This window comes from Mirounga angustirostris, unplaced genomic scaffold (genome assembly GCF_029215605.1).
Source record: "Mirounga angustirostris isolate CCGP_5_RB_7025 unplaced genomic scaffold, mMirAng1.0.hap1 SCAF_17, whole genome shotgun sequence".
NCBI classification, from domain to species: Eukaryota; Metazoa; Chordata; class Mammalia; order Carnivora; family Phocidae; genus Mirounga; species Mirounga angustirostris.
In genome coordinates, this window is record NW_026991725.1 from 3,498,261 (window position 1) to 3,514,641 (window position 16,381).

The window sequence follows — 16,381 nt, forward strand, 5'->3', positions numbered from 1 at the left end:
AAAGAGGCAACCACCATAGAGTATTGGGCGAGAGAGCATGTACATGCATGTGTGTTTGTGGTATTTTGTAGTAGCTCCTTACCAGAGTCCATATTCTTAACATTTAGCCAGTGGACTTTGGCTAGGAAAAATGCAATAACCACAGCTTACTAGACTAGCTAGAAGACAGAGAAGAAGTAGGGAGGGAATCCTGTGAGAGATACCCAAACATTTGGAATCAGACTTCAGCACACATCCCACCAACCAAGGATCAGCCAGAAATGTCCTTACTAAATAAGGAAAAGAAAATAGAGATCTTAGTAACTCTTTGCCTGTTGCCCATTTAGATAGTGATTTCCCAGCTGTGTTTGTCAGCCCTAGGATTTCCAAGGGTAAGAGGTTGGGGGGGAGTGCAGGTTTGGAGGTGAGCTGATGTCATTTATATTTGAAAACTACTGTCTTAGAAGAGTCTATTAACCTCTGTTTTGAACTTGACTTGAGTATGCTGTGATTCAGCAGCACAGGCCAAAACCTGGAAGCCATTTGATTTGTTGTTCTAAGTCTTTCCATCTCCCCATAATGTGATCCTTGGTGGATTTTGGCTGACCATCCCTGGGATCTGCCATGAAACTCGGCAGCTCGTTGTTTGTAAACAAATACAAGCACTGTTAGTGCATTTCTTTCATCATCAGTTGGGTGTGCCCCGTCTGTGATTTCTGCAATTGTTCTGTGGTTATGGGCTGCTTGTTAAATTAACTATTATGAATTAAAGTGCAGTATATCTTGAAATTGGTGATTCCTTATATGATGAATTTTATTTTAAGACAAATATACATTGGGATTAGGTGGAGAAGGGTAGAAACCTTAACAAACTTAGCAGAAAAATCAAGATAACTCATGATTTAGTTACATCTGCAAATTGGTAGTAGTTAAGAAATGGGTGCAAAGGAATAACTTGTCTTGAATTGGAAGGATTTGATATTTGTAACATTTTAAAACCTAAGAGATTGTTTCAGATGAACCTCTGTACCTTCTGTTTCATTTTTGGTCTAATTTGGTCCCTGTAATTGGGTTTGTTATCATAAAGGTTAGTGTTTAGGAAAAGGACTACAGTTATGGTTTAGATGAGCCTGGATCTGTTGGCTTGCTTCCGTGATATTTTTCCATCTGTAACAGTCACTCGGTTTGTAGATTAGTAGTGTGTTTTTTGTTGTTTTTGTTGGCCTGTCAATAACCAGTGTTGTGGCTTGACCAGCCCTTGTGGTTTTTATTCTGATTGCAAAATGCCCTTCAGCAATAACCAGGAAACTTTGAAAAAATAAAGATTTATTGCTTACAGAATCTGGAAATTACACAGTTCACCTGGGGCCACACATCGAGGTTGCGGGTAGACAGAGAGCATGCATGTGCCTGGAGTTCTGCATTAAAGCGGGTTGAGGGTGGAAGACTAGGGTTTCGCAGGCTCACTGTTTATTGGTGAATTTAAAACGTAAGAGCAGGAGCTTAAAGTGTGGGAAGAGAAGAAGCAAGTGGCCTAAATGGTCAGTTATCAGAATCAACTAGGATCTCTAAAACAAAGGAGCCTCAGTGGGGGGAGGTGGCCTGGCTCTTTATCTAGTCCTGTGGCTGGCGATGTGTTTATTTGAGTTAGCCATCTTTGCCCCATGCCTTGGCAATCAAAGCTTAAGTCGGGCACTTGCATTACAAAAAAGAAAGAAAAACAGCTATCAGGGTTTACACTACGTGGTGATATCCACTTAACGCATGTTAAGTCTGGCAAATGCTCTGTTTTGTGTAGTGTGAGTTATTGTCTTTATTACTTTGAACCTAAATACCTACTCTTTTATTTTTTTAGATTTATTTATTTATTTGAGAGAGAGAGAGAATGAGAGACCTCGAGAGAGCAGGGAGGAAGGGCAGAGGGAGAGGGAGAGAGAATCCCAAGCAGACTCCATGCCACGCACAGAGCTGATGTGGGGCTCAGTCCCACAACCCCAAGATCACAACCCCAGCTGAGACCAAGAGTTGGAAGCTTAACCAGCTGCACCACCAAGGTGCACCCCTAAATACCTACTCTTAAAGAGGATTCTGGAGCATTTTGTTATTTTTTTTCCCATTCAACTATACCTCTTTAAAAGTTTTGTTTTTGCTGATTTATTAATTCCATTATGCTGAGAGAGCTGAGGTCTTGATTCCTGTGATCTGCCTGTAATCCTTGGTGAAATCTTCAGCTGTCTAGTTAAGGTTAAACTAACTTTTTTGTTCTTGAATAACAGAGCAAAGCATTTCAGTAGAGAACTAAAAGATATGAGCTGAGTGGGGGTAGGGAATAGTTCCTTTAAAGCCAACATAAATTATTTTCATGTATTTCTTAGTAATATTGGGGGGGGGCAAAGGGAGAGGGAGAAAGAATCTTAAGCAGGCTCCACGTCCAGCACGGAGCCCGACGTGGGGCTTGGGGCTCTATCTCAAGACCCTGAGATCATGACCTGAGCCAAAATCAAGAGATATACGCTTAACTGACTGAGCCACCCAGGCGCCCCTTAGCAATGTTCCTTTTTACTTAATGGGAAAGAAGGAAAGATCTAACTTAATTAGCACACTTGGCCTGACCTGAGTATGTGTAGTATGTTGTTATGCTGACGATAGGTCTTCACCCCAGCGAGGCCCTCCGGTCTGTCAGCCTGGTGGGCACTGGCCAGCGTGTGTGAGGCAGAACGTGTTTGTGCTCTCTCGGGAGACAAAACAGTCTTAAACAGCAGTGCTAGGGTTTTGTTTCTGTAGATAACATTGTTAACAGTTTGTTACTATTCTCTTTGGGATTTCTGCCTGTTAAGATTGATGGTTTCTGAAAAAGCAGTGTTGATGATACAAGCTAGATATAAACACAGCAGATACAAACACGCATGCTGCCCTTGCCCTCTGCCCAGGCCTGCCTTTGGTCTTCCGCATTGGTCATGTTCATGGCCTTTCTTACACAGAGCTGACTACGTAAATCGAATAACCTGTTTACCAAAATGGACAAAAGTACCTTCTGACCCCAAGAGACATAAAAGGAGGAATTAATTCTTGTCTTACTGGGCCCAGTGGGTTACTTCCTATTGGCGAATTCCAGTATTCTTAGCTGGACTGAAAAGTGGATACATATCTAACATGCTGTATTAGCAACATGGCCTTCTTTCTTCACCTGCTTCTTAAAATACTTGGCTGTGCATTTTTTTTTTTTTTAAGATTTTATTTATTTATTTGACAGAGACATAGCCAGAGAGGGAACACAAGCAGGGGGAGTGGGAGAGGGAGAAGCAGGCTTCCAGCTGAGCAGGGAGCCCGATGCGGAACTCGATCCCAGGACCTTGGGATCATGACCTGAGCCGAAGGCAGACGCTCAACGACTGAGCCACCCAGGCGCCCCTTGGCTGTGCATTTTGTACGTTTATGGATCATATCAGAAATGGAGGGGTGCCTGGCTGGCTCAGTCAATAGAGCTCTGACTCTTGATCATTTGAAGGTTTATGTTCAAATATAGCACATTGAGTTCAAGCCCCACATTAGATGTAGAGATTACTTAAAAAAAATAAAAATCTTAAAAAAAAAAAAAAAGGTGGATAGGGCACCTGGGTGGCTCAGTCGGTTAAGTGGCTGCCTTCGGCTCAGGTCATGATCCCGGGGTCCTGGGATTGAGCCCCGCATCGGGCTCCCTGCTCAGCAGAGAGCCTGCTCCCCTCCCCCCGCCACCTGCCGCTCTGCCTACTTGTGCTCTCTCTCTCTGTCAAATAAATAAAATCTTTAAAAAAAAAAAAAGTGGATTTCACAACTGGAGGATGGAACAGACCTTGGGACTTGTTCCATTGTCTTTCATTTTGAAAAGTTGGTAGGCTTATTAGAGTAAAATAGTTTGTAAAACATTTAAGAATTTAAAATAGAGGAAATTACCTTTAGTGCATCTCTCTTAGAAATTCACCTGAAAAGAGCATACTCTTTAAGCCAAGATAACCTGTAGGTCATCTAGCTAATAAGTGATTGAGCCAGAATTATAATTCAGACAGTGACACTAGAGCCTATTTTCTTAACCACGAAACTCTGCTTCCTCTCAGCTTCTCTGTCTAGTAGCATCTACTCCACTCATGGGAATAACAGATCAGTTCATGATCTTTGGTGATCAGAAACTAGTGGTGGAGGGAACATATAAAACTATAAAGGGTCTAGAAACCTCATACATGTCCCATGCCAGGAGAAGGGGCTCATGGAGCACCATTTATGGCTGGGAATCTGAAGAAGGAGGGAGGGATGGTGTACCTGGTGAAGGTTTATGTTCAAATATAGCACATTGTGAGTTGGGCAAGTAAAAAACTCTAGCCACCTATTATTTCCCACAATTACTGTGTCCATGCTGCTTTATAATATGTTGGGATTTTTTTTTTTCCTTAACTTTTTATCATGGATAATTTCAAGCATCTGTGAAGTAAACAGAATAGTATTAAGGAACTCCCCTGTGCCCATCACCCAACTTCAATAATTATCAAATTCTGGCATGCATATAACAAAGTGTTTCTGAGAATCAATAAATTGAATTCTTGGATGGTCTTCCTAATGAACCATTTTTATTATGGAACTTGACTTCTTTATGCTTGGTTCACTTAATCATGAGAAAGTCTGATATAGCACAGCTCTGAACATGGAATTATCGTGACAGAGTTCTTCATGTCCATTAAGTCTAGTTTCTTAATATGCTAAATAATAGAACCTTAAAGTGAGGGTAGGGAGGATATTATTTTCTAAATCTGCAGTGGTCACTGAAAGAAAATATTTCTTGTTTTTTTTTTTTTTTAAGATTTTATTAAGTAATCTCTACACCCAAGGTGGGGCTTGAACTCACAACCCCAAGATCAAGAGTTGCATGCTGTACCAACTGAGCCAGCCAGGTGCCCCAGAAAACATTTCTTTGAAAATTTTTGTCTCTCCTAGTTTTTATTTTGAACCAAGATTTTTCATTTTTCAAATTGCTTTTGTGCCTTTCAGATACATCAACATTTAAAATTGTTTTTAACCCACATTCTTCATCTTTTCTTACAAATAGCCTCTCTGTTCCTGATTTAATTTTAGTGAAATTTCTAGACTTCCTCCTAAAAGAGAGTCTTGATTTCCGTCAAAGAGACTTTGACATATTAGAGATTAATCTGGAAAGAAATTTATGTGGCTGATTCAGATTATATCTGGACTTCTGTTGCTTCCTGAAGACTAACCTTACCAGCCAAACTATTCCATATGATTTTGGATATCTAGGCAAAAAAGTCATCATATCCTTCATCTAATGTTATATTGTGGAACCAGGAGAGACAGTTACTACTTTTTTTTTTTTTTTAAAGATTTTATTTATTTATTTGAGACAGAGAGAATGAGAGAGAGCACATGAGAGGGGGGAGGGTCAGAGGGAGAAGCAGACTCCCTGCCGAGCAGGGAGCCCGATGCGGGACTCGATCCAGGGACTCCAGGATCATGACCTGAGCCGAAGGCAGTCGCCCAACCGACTGAGCCACCCAGGCGCCCCAGTTACTACTTTTTTGATTATAGATCCTGGACAGTAATTTAGCTCTGTATAGTTTCAATTACTCTATCAGTAACATGGATAATTTCTGTTTCCTTATGAGGTCCTACAGTTTGTCTATAGCCATCAAATGAAATAATGTATGAAAGCATGTTTCAAACTGTATGCTGCCACAGAACTCTGAAGAGTTTAGGAGTGCCTGCGTGGCTCAGTCGTTAAGCGTCTGCCTTCGGCTCAGGTCATGATCCCGGGGTCCTGGGATCGAGTCCCACATCGGGCTCCCTGCTCAGCGGGGAATCTGTTTCTCCCTCTCCCACTCCCCCCTGCTTGTGTTCCCTCTCTTGCTGTCTCTCTCTCTGTCAAATAAATAAATAAATAATCTCTAATAAGAACTCTGAAGAGTTTAATGAGTATTCCATATTTCTGTCAGGGGTACTCAGTATCATAGTTCATAGCATCTTTATAAGAATTCAAAATTTGCTGATGCATTTGTATTTTTCCTCATGGCATCAAGGTAGAGTAACTCAGGATATGAGCATGGGTGATTATACCCATGTGGTATGTGAAAAACTGAAACTTACTGAGAGGTTTTCACTTACTTGGATTGCACTGTGTCAGAGATAGAATTGGGATTCAGATTTCTTTTTTTTTTCTTTTTTTTAAAGATTATTTGAGAGAGAGTGCACACATGCAAGTTGGGGGAAGGGCAAAGGGAGAGACTCTGAGGCACACTCCCCAAGCCTATCACGGGGCTCAATCCCAGGACACGAGATCATGACCAAGAGTGGGACACTTAAGCAACTGAGCCACCCAGGCTCTTTGACAGAGACAGCTTCCCTAAAAATGTTTATTACCTATAAAAGATAATGTATTATTTGCAGATCTGTTTGAGATTCAGTTTTGTGTATCAAGCACAAATAATGTAAATTATAGGCAATATTGAGCTGAATGTACTGAAATAAGAGAAAATTATATGCGCTAGAAGCAGAGGTTTCTGACTTTCTGGAAAGGGGCAAGATACAAATTTATGTCACCTCGGGGTTTTCATGGAAAAGTGCTGCTGTTATCACCTGGGTGTCAGAGTTCCTTCAGAGGGACCTCTCGTCCTCCATCTTTATTAACCAAAAAGCCTGCGTGGCTGGGGCTGAAAAAGAGTGCGCATGAGTGGAACAGAGCAAGCGTGCGCTCTCAGGTTGGCTGCTGCTTCCCTCTCAAAGTGTGTGACTAGGAAAGAGCTGCCGTTTGTGAGAGGGGACAAACTATGGCACCGTAGCTCCTTTTGACCTGTGACCAGGCCTCAGTCTCAGGGACAAATCTCCTCACACTCACATGGAGTTTTGTGCGTGTGCTTGCTTTCTCCTGGGGGGAGGATCTACTGTTTTCACCTGATTGTCTCCAAGGTGTACTTGCATTGGTTTGAGAAGGATAAAGGGGAAACACTGGTGCCAGACCGCCTGGGTCCTGGCAGTCCCACCTGTTGGCTGTATGACCTTGGTCATGGTATTTAACCTTCCAAAGCTGTACGTTTCAGATCTATAAAATAGGGGTGATAACTGTACCTCCCTCCTAGGGCTGTTGTGAGAACCGTGCCAGGCATATAAGGAGTGCTCAAAAGTATTAGCTGTCGTCGTTCCGTCGTTACTGTTACCTGTGAACAAAATGAAGGCAGGACAAGAAGGCCCCTTAAACTAAGTTCCCTTCTAGAGGAGGGCTGTTTAACCTGCCCACACCTCCAGTTTCAGACCTTGAAGAATTCAGGATCGTAGTGTGAGCACTGCGCTGCCTCACCAGCTTACCGGATGGATGGCTCGTCAGGCGGGCTTAGTTTCATGAGAGAAAGCAGCGGAGGTGAATAAACCTAGTGCTGAGGAAAAACCATTAGCAATAGCTTCCCCTCTCATTTATCGGTGGGATGCAGGGAACCGTGCACAGACCATGGTGGAATGAATGTTGGACCCTCCAAGGAATTTACACGCATTCACCGGGGACACAGGAAGGGGACTTGAAGAGGGCTGTGACGGGGCAGAAGTGGCATTCATGGTGTGCTCCTCAGACTGTAAGATACAGGTTAAGTAGCCCCAGAAAGGCAAGAGAAGAGACGATTTCTCCAAGAAGGCAGGTGACCGAGAAAGAGGAAGAACTGGAGAGGCCCCCTCAGTGGGGAGGCAATAGGAGGACACTGAGGCTTTGGTGGGGGAGGGGTTAGCGAGAAGTCAGGGACTACATGGCGTCAGGGAGAACTTGGGGGTGAATAGTGCTGCCGCGGAGCCACCAGAAAATGGGTCAAGGGAAAAGGGCTTGGGCGGCTTTTAGAAAAGAATGGCAGCCCAGCTGTCCTGTTCTACCACATCAGCAGCAGTACCGGGCCCTTCCAGTGCTAGGTGCAGTGAGGAGACAGGACGACTGAAGCTGGGACAGTTGAGGTTGTAAATCTCGCTCCATATGTAGTGTTTGTAATCCATTATAAGAATAAGTAAAACATAAACACAAGAATAAGTGCAAAATAATGTAGGGGATAAATTGCAAGGTAGATGGTGAGTGATTGGAACTGTGAAGGCTCCATTCAAGAGGGAATGGAGTTTTAGGAAAGGTCATGACTCTTTTGGAAAGGAAGTGGGAGGCCAGCCAGAGAAAGGGTAGCTGAAAAGAGGGTAGCGCTTGGCATGTGGAGCATGCTTCCGGTAGGTCTGAGGAAGGAGGCCAAGAAAGAGTGTGAACTTTTGAGGAGATCAGACAGCAAGCTTTGCCTGAAACAGGAGCAGTGACAGAGAGGTGTCAGGGAGGTCATTGAGTTTCAGTGGGAAAATAGACCCTTGGGTGACATCTAAATCTTTCGTCTCCTGTCCATTGTTAGAGACCTGGCAGAATTGTGTGTGTTCTCAGGCTCGTCTGGATCATTCCTACTGGTCCAGGGACTTCTCCAGAGAAGTCTGACTGGTCGGTACATTGCCTTCTCTCCTCAGCCCAGAGGCAGACAGGCTTCTTCTGGACTCCTTAGCAGGGGACACTTCCTCAGAAGCATATGCTTCTGCTCTGTGAACTTGGTTGTGATTTGATGGTTTAAAAAAATACATCCTATAAACCAAAACAACCTTCTTTCCCTACCATATTTTTCACTCTGTAAGTTCTCTAGCTTTTGTTTCTGAGAAAAAGCCACAGGTAATATCAAGCTGTAAGAATATCTCGTATCAGCAAAAGGTTCAGGAACGTGAATGTGTCCCCACCATACAGGCAGACTTTTCTGTTTACTCTGGAGGAAAAAGAAGCCTCTTCTCAGATCACTGTCCAATGTCTGTCTCATAAATGGTGCTTTTGGTTCCCTTTCTCTCTCTCTAATACCCAGCCCATCCTGTTCTGTCTTCGAAATTCATGCAGCCGGAACACATGACGTCTCTTTGATTTAAAGATACAGAATACCTGATAAGCAGCCACTGGGCACATGACGTAACCTTTGATGAGGCATGTGTGAGCAGGGGGAGTCGGTGCCGGGTAGGTGCTGGAACTAGATGATGTGCTGTCACCTGTTGCCTTGGCCCCAACTGCCAAGTCTCTGAATGCTCTAGAGGAGGGGGCAAAAACTGAATCCGAAGACCTAGGTTCGAACACGGGCTACATGACTTTAGACAATTCATACCAACCCTTTCTGCCTTGTAGGGTTGTTGCAGGATTAAAATCAAAACAAAGACAGTGGGTGTGAAATTGCATTGTGAAATGAAGCTCCCTGCAGATTTATGTGTGTGCTTTTGTTTTGCTTTGCTTTCTAAAGTGTAATTCTTGTAATAAATCATAAAATCACGTTGTTCCAAAATCAGATTACAAGAAAGCATATAAAGAGAAATCTTGTCTCTGTCACTCTCCACTCCCTTCCCCTCTTTCAGGTTACCATTTCTGTTAGTTTCTCTTCAGTTCTCAGTGTGGTTTAGTGCATCAAAGTTAACACACCGTGTTACCCTGCTCTGCCTCTTGCTCTCACTTCCCTAAACAGCATGTCTTGGAAGCTTTTCATATCAGTATGTTTCCATATCGGGACAGCTTCATTATTTCCCATTGTCTGCATGTACCATAGTTTATTCAGCCAGTTCCCTTACTAATGGAACTTGGGGTATTTCCAGTCTTTTGCTATTACAAACAATATTGCAGTGAGTTAATATAATATATGCACGATGCTTAGAGCAGTGCCTAGCATATGGTAAGTGCTAAATGAGTATTAGTTATTATGCATAAATACATACTATGTTCATGCAAGTACTGTATGTCTGTGGGACAGGGTTTCAGAAATGGCATTAGTGAAGGCGGTAAACGCATTTGAAATTTTTGTAGATATTGCCAAATTCCATTTCATTTTGGGGGAGGGTTGTGTCATTTTGCACATTTGCAACATACCCTATAGAAATGGAAGGTGTTGGGGCGCCTGGGTGGCTCAGTTGGTGAAGCATTTGCCTTCAGCTCAGGTCATGATCCCGGGGTCCTGGGATCGAGCCCTGCGTTGGGCTCCCTGCTCAGTGGGGAGTCTGTTTCTCCCTCTCCCTCTGCCTGTCACTCCCGTGGCTTGTGCATGCGCGCTCTCTTGCTCTCTCTCTTTCTGTCAAATAAATAAAAATAAAATCTTTTTAAAAAATTTTAAATAGATAATTAAGCTTGTACAAAGATTTAGTTGCAAAAATATTTATAGCAGTGTTGCTTCTAAGCATGAAAAAACAAGCCAGACTTCATCAGTAGGGGATTGATTAAATTCATTTTGGCTTACTCATCCAAACTCAGCATTTAAAAATTATGATGTAGATAGTTGTATTCTTTAATATGGAAAGAGATGAAGTGGAAAATAGAGCCTGTGTGGTACTTTGTTATAAAAGAGCATGTGTGATGTCTCGTTTTTGTTAAATGTATAGAGTCTACATGCAGAAACTTTATCAAAGGCTGCATGTAAAACCTAAATAGGGCTTATCTCTAGATGGTGGGATTGTAGGCAGTTCTTAAATTTATATTTCTCATCTCCTGCTCCTCATCCACTTCTTCCTCCTCCCCCTCATTTTCTTCCTTTTCATCTCCCTCCTCTTCCCATGTTTCCAAAATCGGTTATAATAAGTGTTAATTATTTGGGTAATCTTTAGGATTGGGAGTCAAAAAACCAATATAAGAATTCAGAAGTTTTGAGGAGAAAATCACCTACCCCGTTGAATAAAATTATCATTTTGTTATATTTTGTAAGGTTTTTTTTCACCTGCATATCTAGATTTGTAACATAGTTGTAATTATGTAAGATATATTGTTTTTGTATACTTTACTTTTATCGCTTAAATGTTTTCCATGTTGCTACATGGTCTTTGCAACTTCATTTAAATGACTGGCTAATGTTCTGTGAAGTAATTTCTCAGTATTTATTAGGAAGTTGGAAATATGAGACAAACGCCAGTGAGATTTTTGCTGTCCTTTCTTGGAGGCTTTCTTCAGCCTTGAGGTTATCACCATCAGGTGAGAGATCGGCAGTGACTTAATGAGGCCCCGGGAGTCTGGCCTCCTTAGGTCCGTATGCTGCCAGACGCATCCATCAGAGTGGAACAGAAACTTGATATTGTCACACCTTTTTCAAAAATAGCCCCCCAAAAACACCCCACATTAACCACAAATCATTTGTCAGTGAGGTAAAATATCTCATAGAAGACAGCAAAAAATAGAAAATGTATCTAATTCATAAATGATAATATATCTAACCTTAATCAAGTCTGAAAGATTAAAATGTTAGATCTCTGGTAGAATTTCAGAAAACTTTTTTTTTTTTTCAGGTAAAGATCTTCTTCCCCTTAAACTAACCTGTTCAATACTATTCTGTTTCTGTGTGAATTTGGCCTAATCAGTCTAGAGTTGTATCAACAGACACCGCTTTTCCCTTTATAGACCAACACTACCCTTTCTCTTAACAAATACAGAAACATTGGCAGTTTTTTTGAGGGACTGTTCACTTATTTTATTTCTTTCTCATTGCATGTAAACAACACTTTAAAGCTTAAGCAAAATGTGATTTCACCTTAGTTCCTAAAGCTGACTTTCTGTTTCCTTAAATATAATATTGGGCTCCTTGTTGCAGACTTTTCTTTTCCTTCTTCCCTGGGGAACGCCTGTTCCTGGTGGCCAAAGTGCTTATGGGCTAGAAGCCGCAACTTTCTTCAAATCAAAATGGCCACTTTAAACCTACCTGAAAAAATAAACCTGCTTGAATGGGTACTTTGCTGCTGCCTTACACGGCACTCACTCGGGTTTCAGACATACTGATCCTAATCTCAAACTCCCAAGACACGCAGGATACAACAGTTAGAGCAGCCCCAAGTTCATTATCTGCTCAGGGTGCAATTACCTGGCAGCCACCTAGACTGTGAGGTTTTTGTGGGCCCCCAAAGAACTCATATCCTGAAGAGAGAGACTAATCAAGGCAGGTCCTCTAGGTAGGGACACTGAGAGGCTGGATTGCAATTGATAGGAGTTTTAATTTGTGAGGACTTAATCTGATCTGCTTTTGGAACAAGATAGTGTACATGTACTTATTGTCCATTTTCTCTGTGCATTCTTTGAAGGCTCATTTGATGGTGTGACGATAATATTGTCATAAGGACACAGAACTTTATTGCATGAATCTGCCTCTGTCCTTCCCCTGCCTCACTGTCCGGAGCTACTCTAGGGATTTATTTAGCCTGCATTATGGGAAGGGGAAGGATGACTAATGTCTCAAATGGTGGGGTGTTTAGTAGTCTGGTTTCCTGCCCACTGAAAGCCCCTCTTGGGAAGGCAGATAATGAATTTTTCAGGAAGCAGTGACTTAGGATGCAGCAAGAAATGGTACTGGTTGGCCCTTCCGCTGCCCGAATTGATAGTTGGTATCGGTTGATAGGACTATCTGTCCGTTGAGAGAACTTAGTGGCAGTCGCGTAGGTGATAGTGCGGGCCGGGTCCTCGACTGATGGACACAAGCAAAGCCAGGGACTTCGGGGTATTGAATCAAGGCAGGAACCAGGCTGCAGGATTGGTTGGTCTGTGTTCCCTTGCCTGTACCTTCGGTTGAGAAGAGGAGCGCTGGGTCAGGAGGCGGGCATCAGTGGACAGAGATGCATTCCCTTAGCCGACTTGGAGCCCTTGAGCACTTCTCCAGGGCGTTTTCTTGTGACAATAGACATCCTGTGTCTCGGCTTCTGTCAGAGGTGAAGAGGAGAATTGGACACAGGTGACCTCACCAAAACAGTTGTGTTTTCATGTTAAATAATGTCCTCCATGACACCATTTAGCTTACACAATTAGACTTGCCATCATGTTGCATTTTACTTACTTAAATCGGTCTGGCCTTCAGGGCGGCAGTCGTCAGCGTGCTCAGGACTCCTGCGGGTCCCTGGGGCCCTCTTAGGGGGGTTGCAAGGTCTTCCCTTCAACAACAGATCCGTATGAGGCCAGCTTTTACTTCCTCTCCTTCAGCCAGAACAACAGATTGCAACAGATCGAAGACAGAGCAGATACAAGAATTCTCTCTTCTGTGAAGCCAGACATTAAATTGTAAAACAAAGCCATTTTTCCAACTTAAGTTTATTTTGTCTTGGAGAATATAATGGCTTTTTCCTAAGAATACATTATTTCTATTCATGGTTTTTTTTTTTTAGTTCTTATGAATTTGTATTTTTAACTTTGTTTGTATTTCTAACATGGTAAATATCGGTAGGTGTGACCCACATAAACAACTTTTTGGCATCCTCAGTCATTTTAAGAATATACTGGAAGTTTGAGAACTGCTGCACTAGAGGACTCCCTTGGAAGAAATACCTACATCTTCTTCCTTTCTCTTGGTCCCATGTAGTGAGAAATGATACAGCACAGAAATCGATTTGCACAAACACTTTGAGAGAAGAATGGCTCAAGCGTCTAGTATAGAACAGGGGCCGAGTATGGTGAGGTGGTTGTGACGGTGGGGCTGGGGATGCTCGCTCGTCCCTGTGAGCCCTTGGAGGTGTAGGTGCACGTTTTTGTGCTCTGTGCTCTTTCCTTGACCAATTCTTGTTTTAAATGTACACACTTTAGTCTCTCACTTTAATTTTGCTCTTTATATTATCAGTGGCTCAAGTGAAACATTTTCCCCCTGTTTAGGTTTGTTGGAAGTATGTTCCTGAAGGGGAATTTGTTTTGTCCTAGTGGAGCCTGAGATACAGTTTAATCCTCCTAATGGGAAAAGGCAGGCTTCTAAGATGGGTAGATGATTCCTGACACCACGTTTTCCCTCAGCTGAGCTCTCAACCTGGGGTGTTTGTACAGTCCTACCCACTGGAGAGATCCATAAACCCTAGAGCCTTACCGAGGAAAAGAGGTCAAGACGCTGTCTCAGTGTTCAGTTCTGCCTGATCTTCACCACAGATGTTCCACTAGGAAAGCAAAGCCTGTGTTATCCTTTGACTTACACAGGATCACCTGCAAACAAGCGGCTACCTGGGAGTGATGACACAGCCCCATCAGGTTTCCCCTGACAGCTCAGTAGCTTGCAGGAATTTACAGTAGAGGGGAAGGTGGAAGAGCCAGTGATGCTGAGAAGGTGGGTAGGGTAGGAATGGAGCTAGTGTGCTTGCCCAGGCCCCTTGGTGTTGGCTCTGTGAACAAGAAGCCTTTCCACCTGTCTTCTAGGGTCACGCACTCCTCTTCAGCCCACACAGCCTGGGCAGTGCAAGGGCACGGGATCTGCTAACAGTCTTAGGTCCGAGGCCCAGGTCTGAACCTCACCTGTGCGATCGGGGCATGTCACTTAGGTACTCTGAGCCCCCATGTTCTGATTGGTGAAATTATAGCCATGCCTGTCCTGCTTCACAGAATTGTTAGTAAGAATTAGCTTAAGTGAGGTTCTAGATGGGAAAGCTGAAAACCATGTGCAAATACAAGTTTTGTGAAAAGCTTCTTTATCGTGCCAGTAGGGCTTCTGCTCTTTGCCCCTTGCCCTCTGCATTCATGAGGCTTCTGTGCTTTTCTCCAGGTTACCTGTGCATGACAGATGAGTGGTTCTCTGAGTATGTCTACGAAGTGGTGGTGGACAGGAAGCACGTCCCTGAAGAGGTGCTAGCTGTGTTAGAGCAGGAGCCCATTGTCCTGCCGGCCTGGGACCCCATGGGGGCCTTGGCCAACTGATGCTGCCTCCAGCTCTTTCCTCCGGGACCTGAAGTAGCTGCAAAGGACAGATCCAAGGACTGAAGCCAAAGTTACCGGGTTCCCAAGGACACAGTCAGACTCTTGGATTTCTCCTCCAGGAACCTCTTTGGAGAAGTGCTTTATGATGAAACAGAATATTCCTAAAGGGAAAGATCAGGTCACACTATGTACTCTCCTCATTTCCAACAGCTCAGGATCTCTTAGCATTTTAATCAGATGTCACTGTTTGTCCTAACTCTGTCAAAAAGGTCCTGGCTTATCCTTTGAATAAGACAGGAGAGGATGAGCAACTGAAGAACATGGAGAGAAAATGGACCTGATGCTCCTTGTTTCTAGCGTAGAGTTGGGGGAGGGTTATCCTAAGATTTGAGCTTTCAAACTGCATGCTGCCTGACGGTATCACTGTCCTTCCTAGGTGGCAGTCACTGAATTCAGTTTTTTTCAAGGTAATTGTACGTGCCTCTAATAGCCCAGGAATGGGAGGTTGATCAAGTCTGACATGATTCCTTCCTGTTGTTTGGAACTGTGGGAGAGCACAGCTCTACTTGAGTCAGGGGTAAGCAGAGGCTTAGAGAAAGATGAGTGTGAGAACAACCAAAACCTTATCATGATCTGAATTATAATCCTTAGGGGGAGCTCTAGCCAAAAGGTTTAACTTCTGCCTCTGGAATTGGGAGTTGGGTGGGCAGGAAAAGGTGATACCATTCTTTCTGACAACTAGATGGTGCTGAGAAGCTTTTGAATAAAACACTTTGCTAAATGAGAGTAAGTGGTTATTTGATCTATCGAAGAGTTTCTTTATTTAGCAACAACTTGCTAAAGGAAAGTAACCAGGTGACTCATACTCCTCAAAATAGAGAAGCAGTAGGATCGCTCAGGGCTTCCCTGCTTCACCTTCTCTGTGGTATAGATGATCCTTCCCAGCCAGTGCTGATCCTCACTGGCTTCCGCAGAGGATGTCCAAGCACCACATCTAAGAGAGCTTGTGTCCCTGCCACTTAACCATTTTTTCATCCAGATCCAGGGCCGCTACAAGAGTAAGACATGAAGCTTTGCTGGTCCAGCCTTGGAATTGGCTGGAGAATATGTGTTTTACTGAGACTGGGTCTCCCTTTCACTGAAAGCAAATAAATATTGCCTCCTAATCAACATTTCCATCAGTGCCTGAGCCCCCTACCTCTGGCTTCCCTAGAATCTTCTCAGTCCTAGCAGGGGATATTGTCTGTCTTGGCACTTTCCAAGATAACATTAGATAAAGGCTCAAGCTTCAGTCGAAGTGTTTACAATATTGTTGTAAACCCTTGCTGTTCCAAGCAAGATAGATAAACCCATTTCTAGACACATCATGGCAAAACCCTAGAACAGATCTTAAAAGCATCCAGGAACACAGATTATTCCCTCCAAAGAAAAGACAATTAGATCGACAGCTAACTTCTCATCAGCAACTATGTAAGCAAGACAGTGAAACATATCTTCAAGGTGCTATGAGAAGTTAACTGTGAACCTAGTATTCTGTACTCAATGAAATTGTCTTTCAAGGGTGAAATAAAATACACTTCCAGTCAAACAGAAAGGAAGTGATCCCGTATGGAAGATCTGAAATGTGAGAAGTATGTGCATCGTCTAAACAAAAAGTGCCTGTAGGTAAGTCTAATAGGGTTTAAAGAAGGATGAAACTAAAATACATGGAAG

The 16,381-nt window shown here is 43.1% G+C and overlaps 1 protein-coding gene across 2 annotated transcripts in view; it reads left to right on the forward strand.

The window, feature by feature from the left end:
- BLMH (bleomycin hydrolase) overlaps window positions 1–15,449 on the forward strand; it is a 47,656-nt gene extending 32,207 nt beyond the window's left edge. For both annotated transcript variants that reach the window (XM_045889551.3, XM_064583429.1), the window contains one exon: window positions 14,517–15,449. In XM_045889551.3, the coding sequence (XP_045745507.1) occupies window positions 14,517–14,668 (152 nt within the window). In that variant the 3' untranslated portion in view covers window positions 14,669–15,449. The remainder of the gene's footprint in view (window positions 1–14,516) is intronic.
- The last annotated feature ends 932 nt before the right edge of the window (window positions 15,450–16,381 follow it).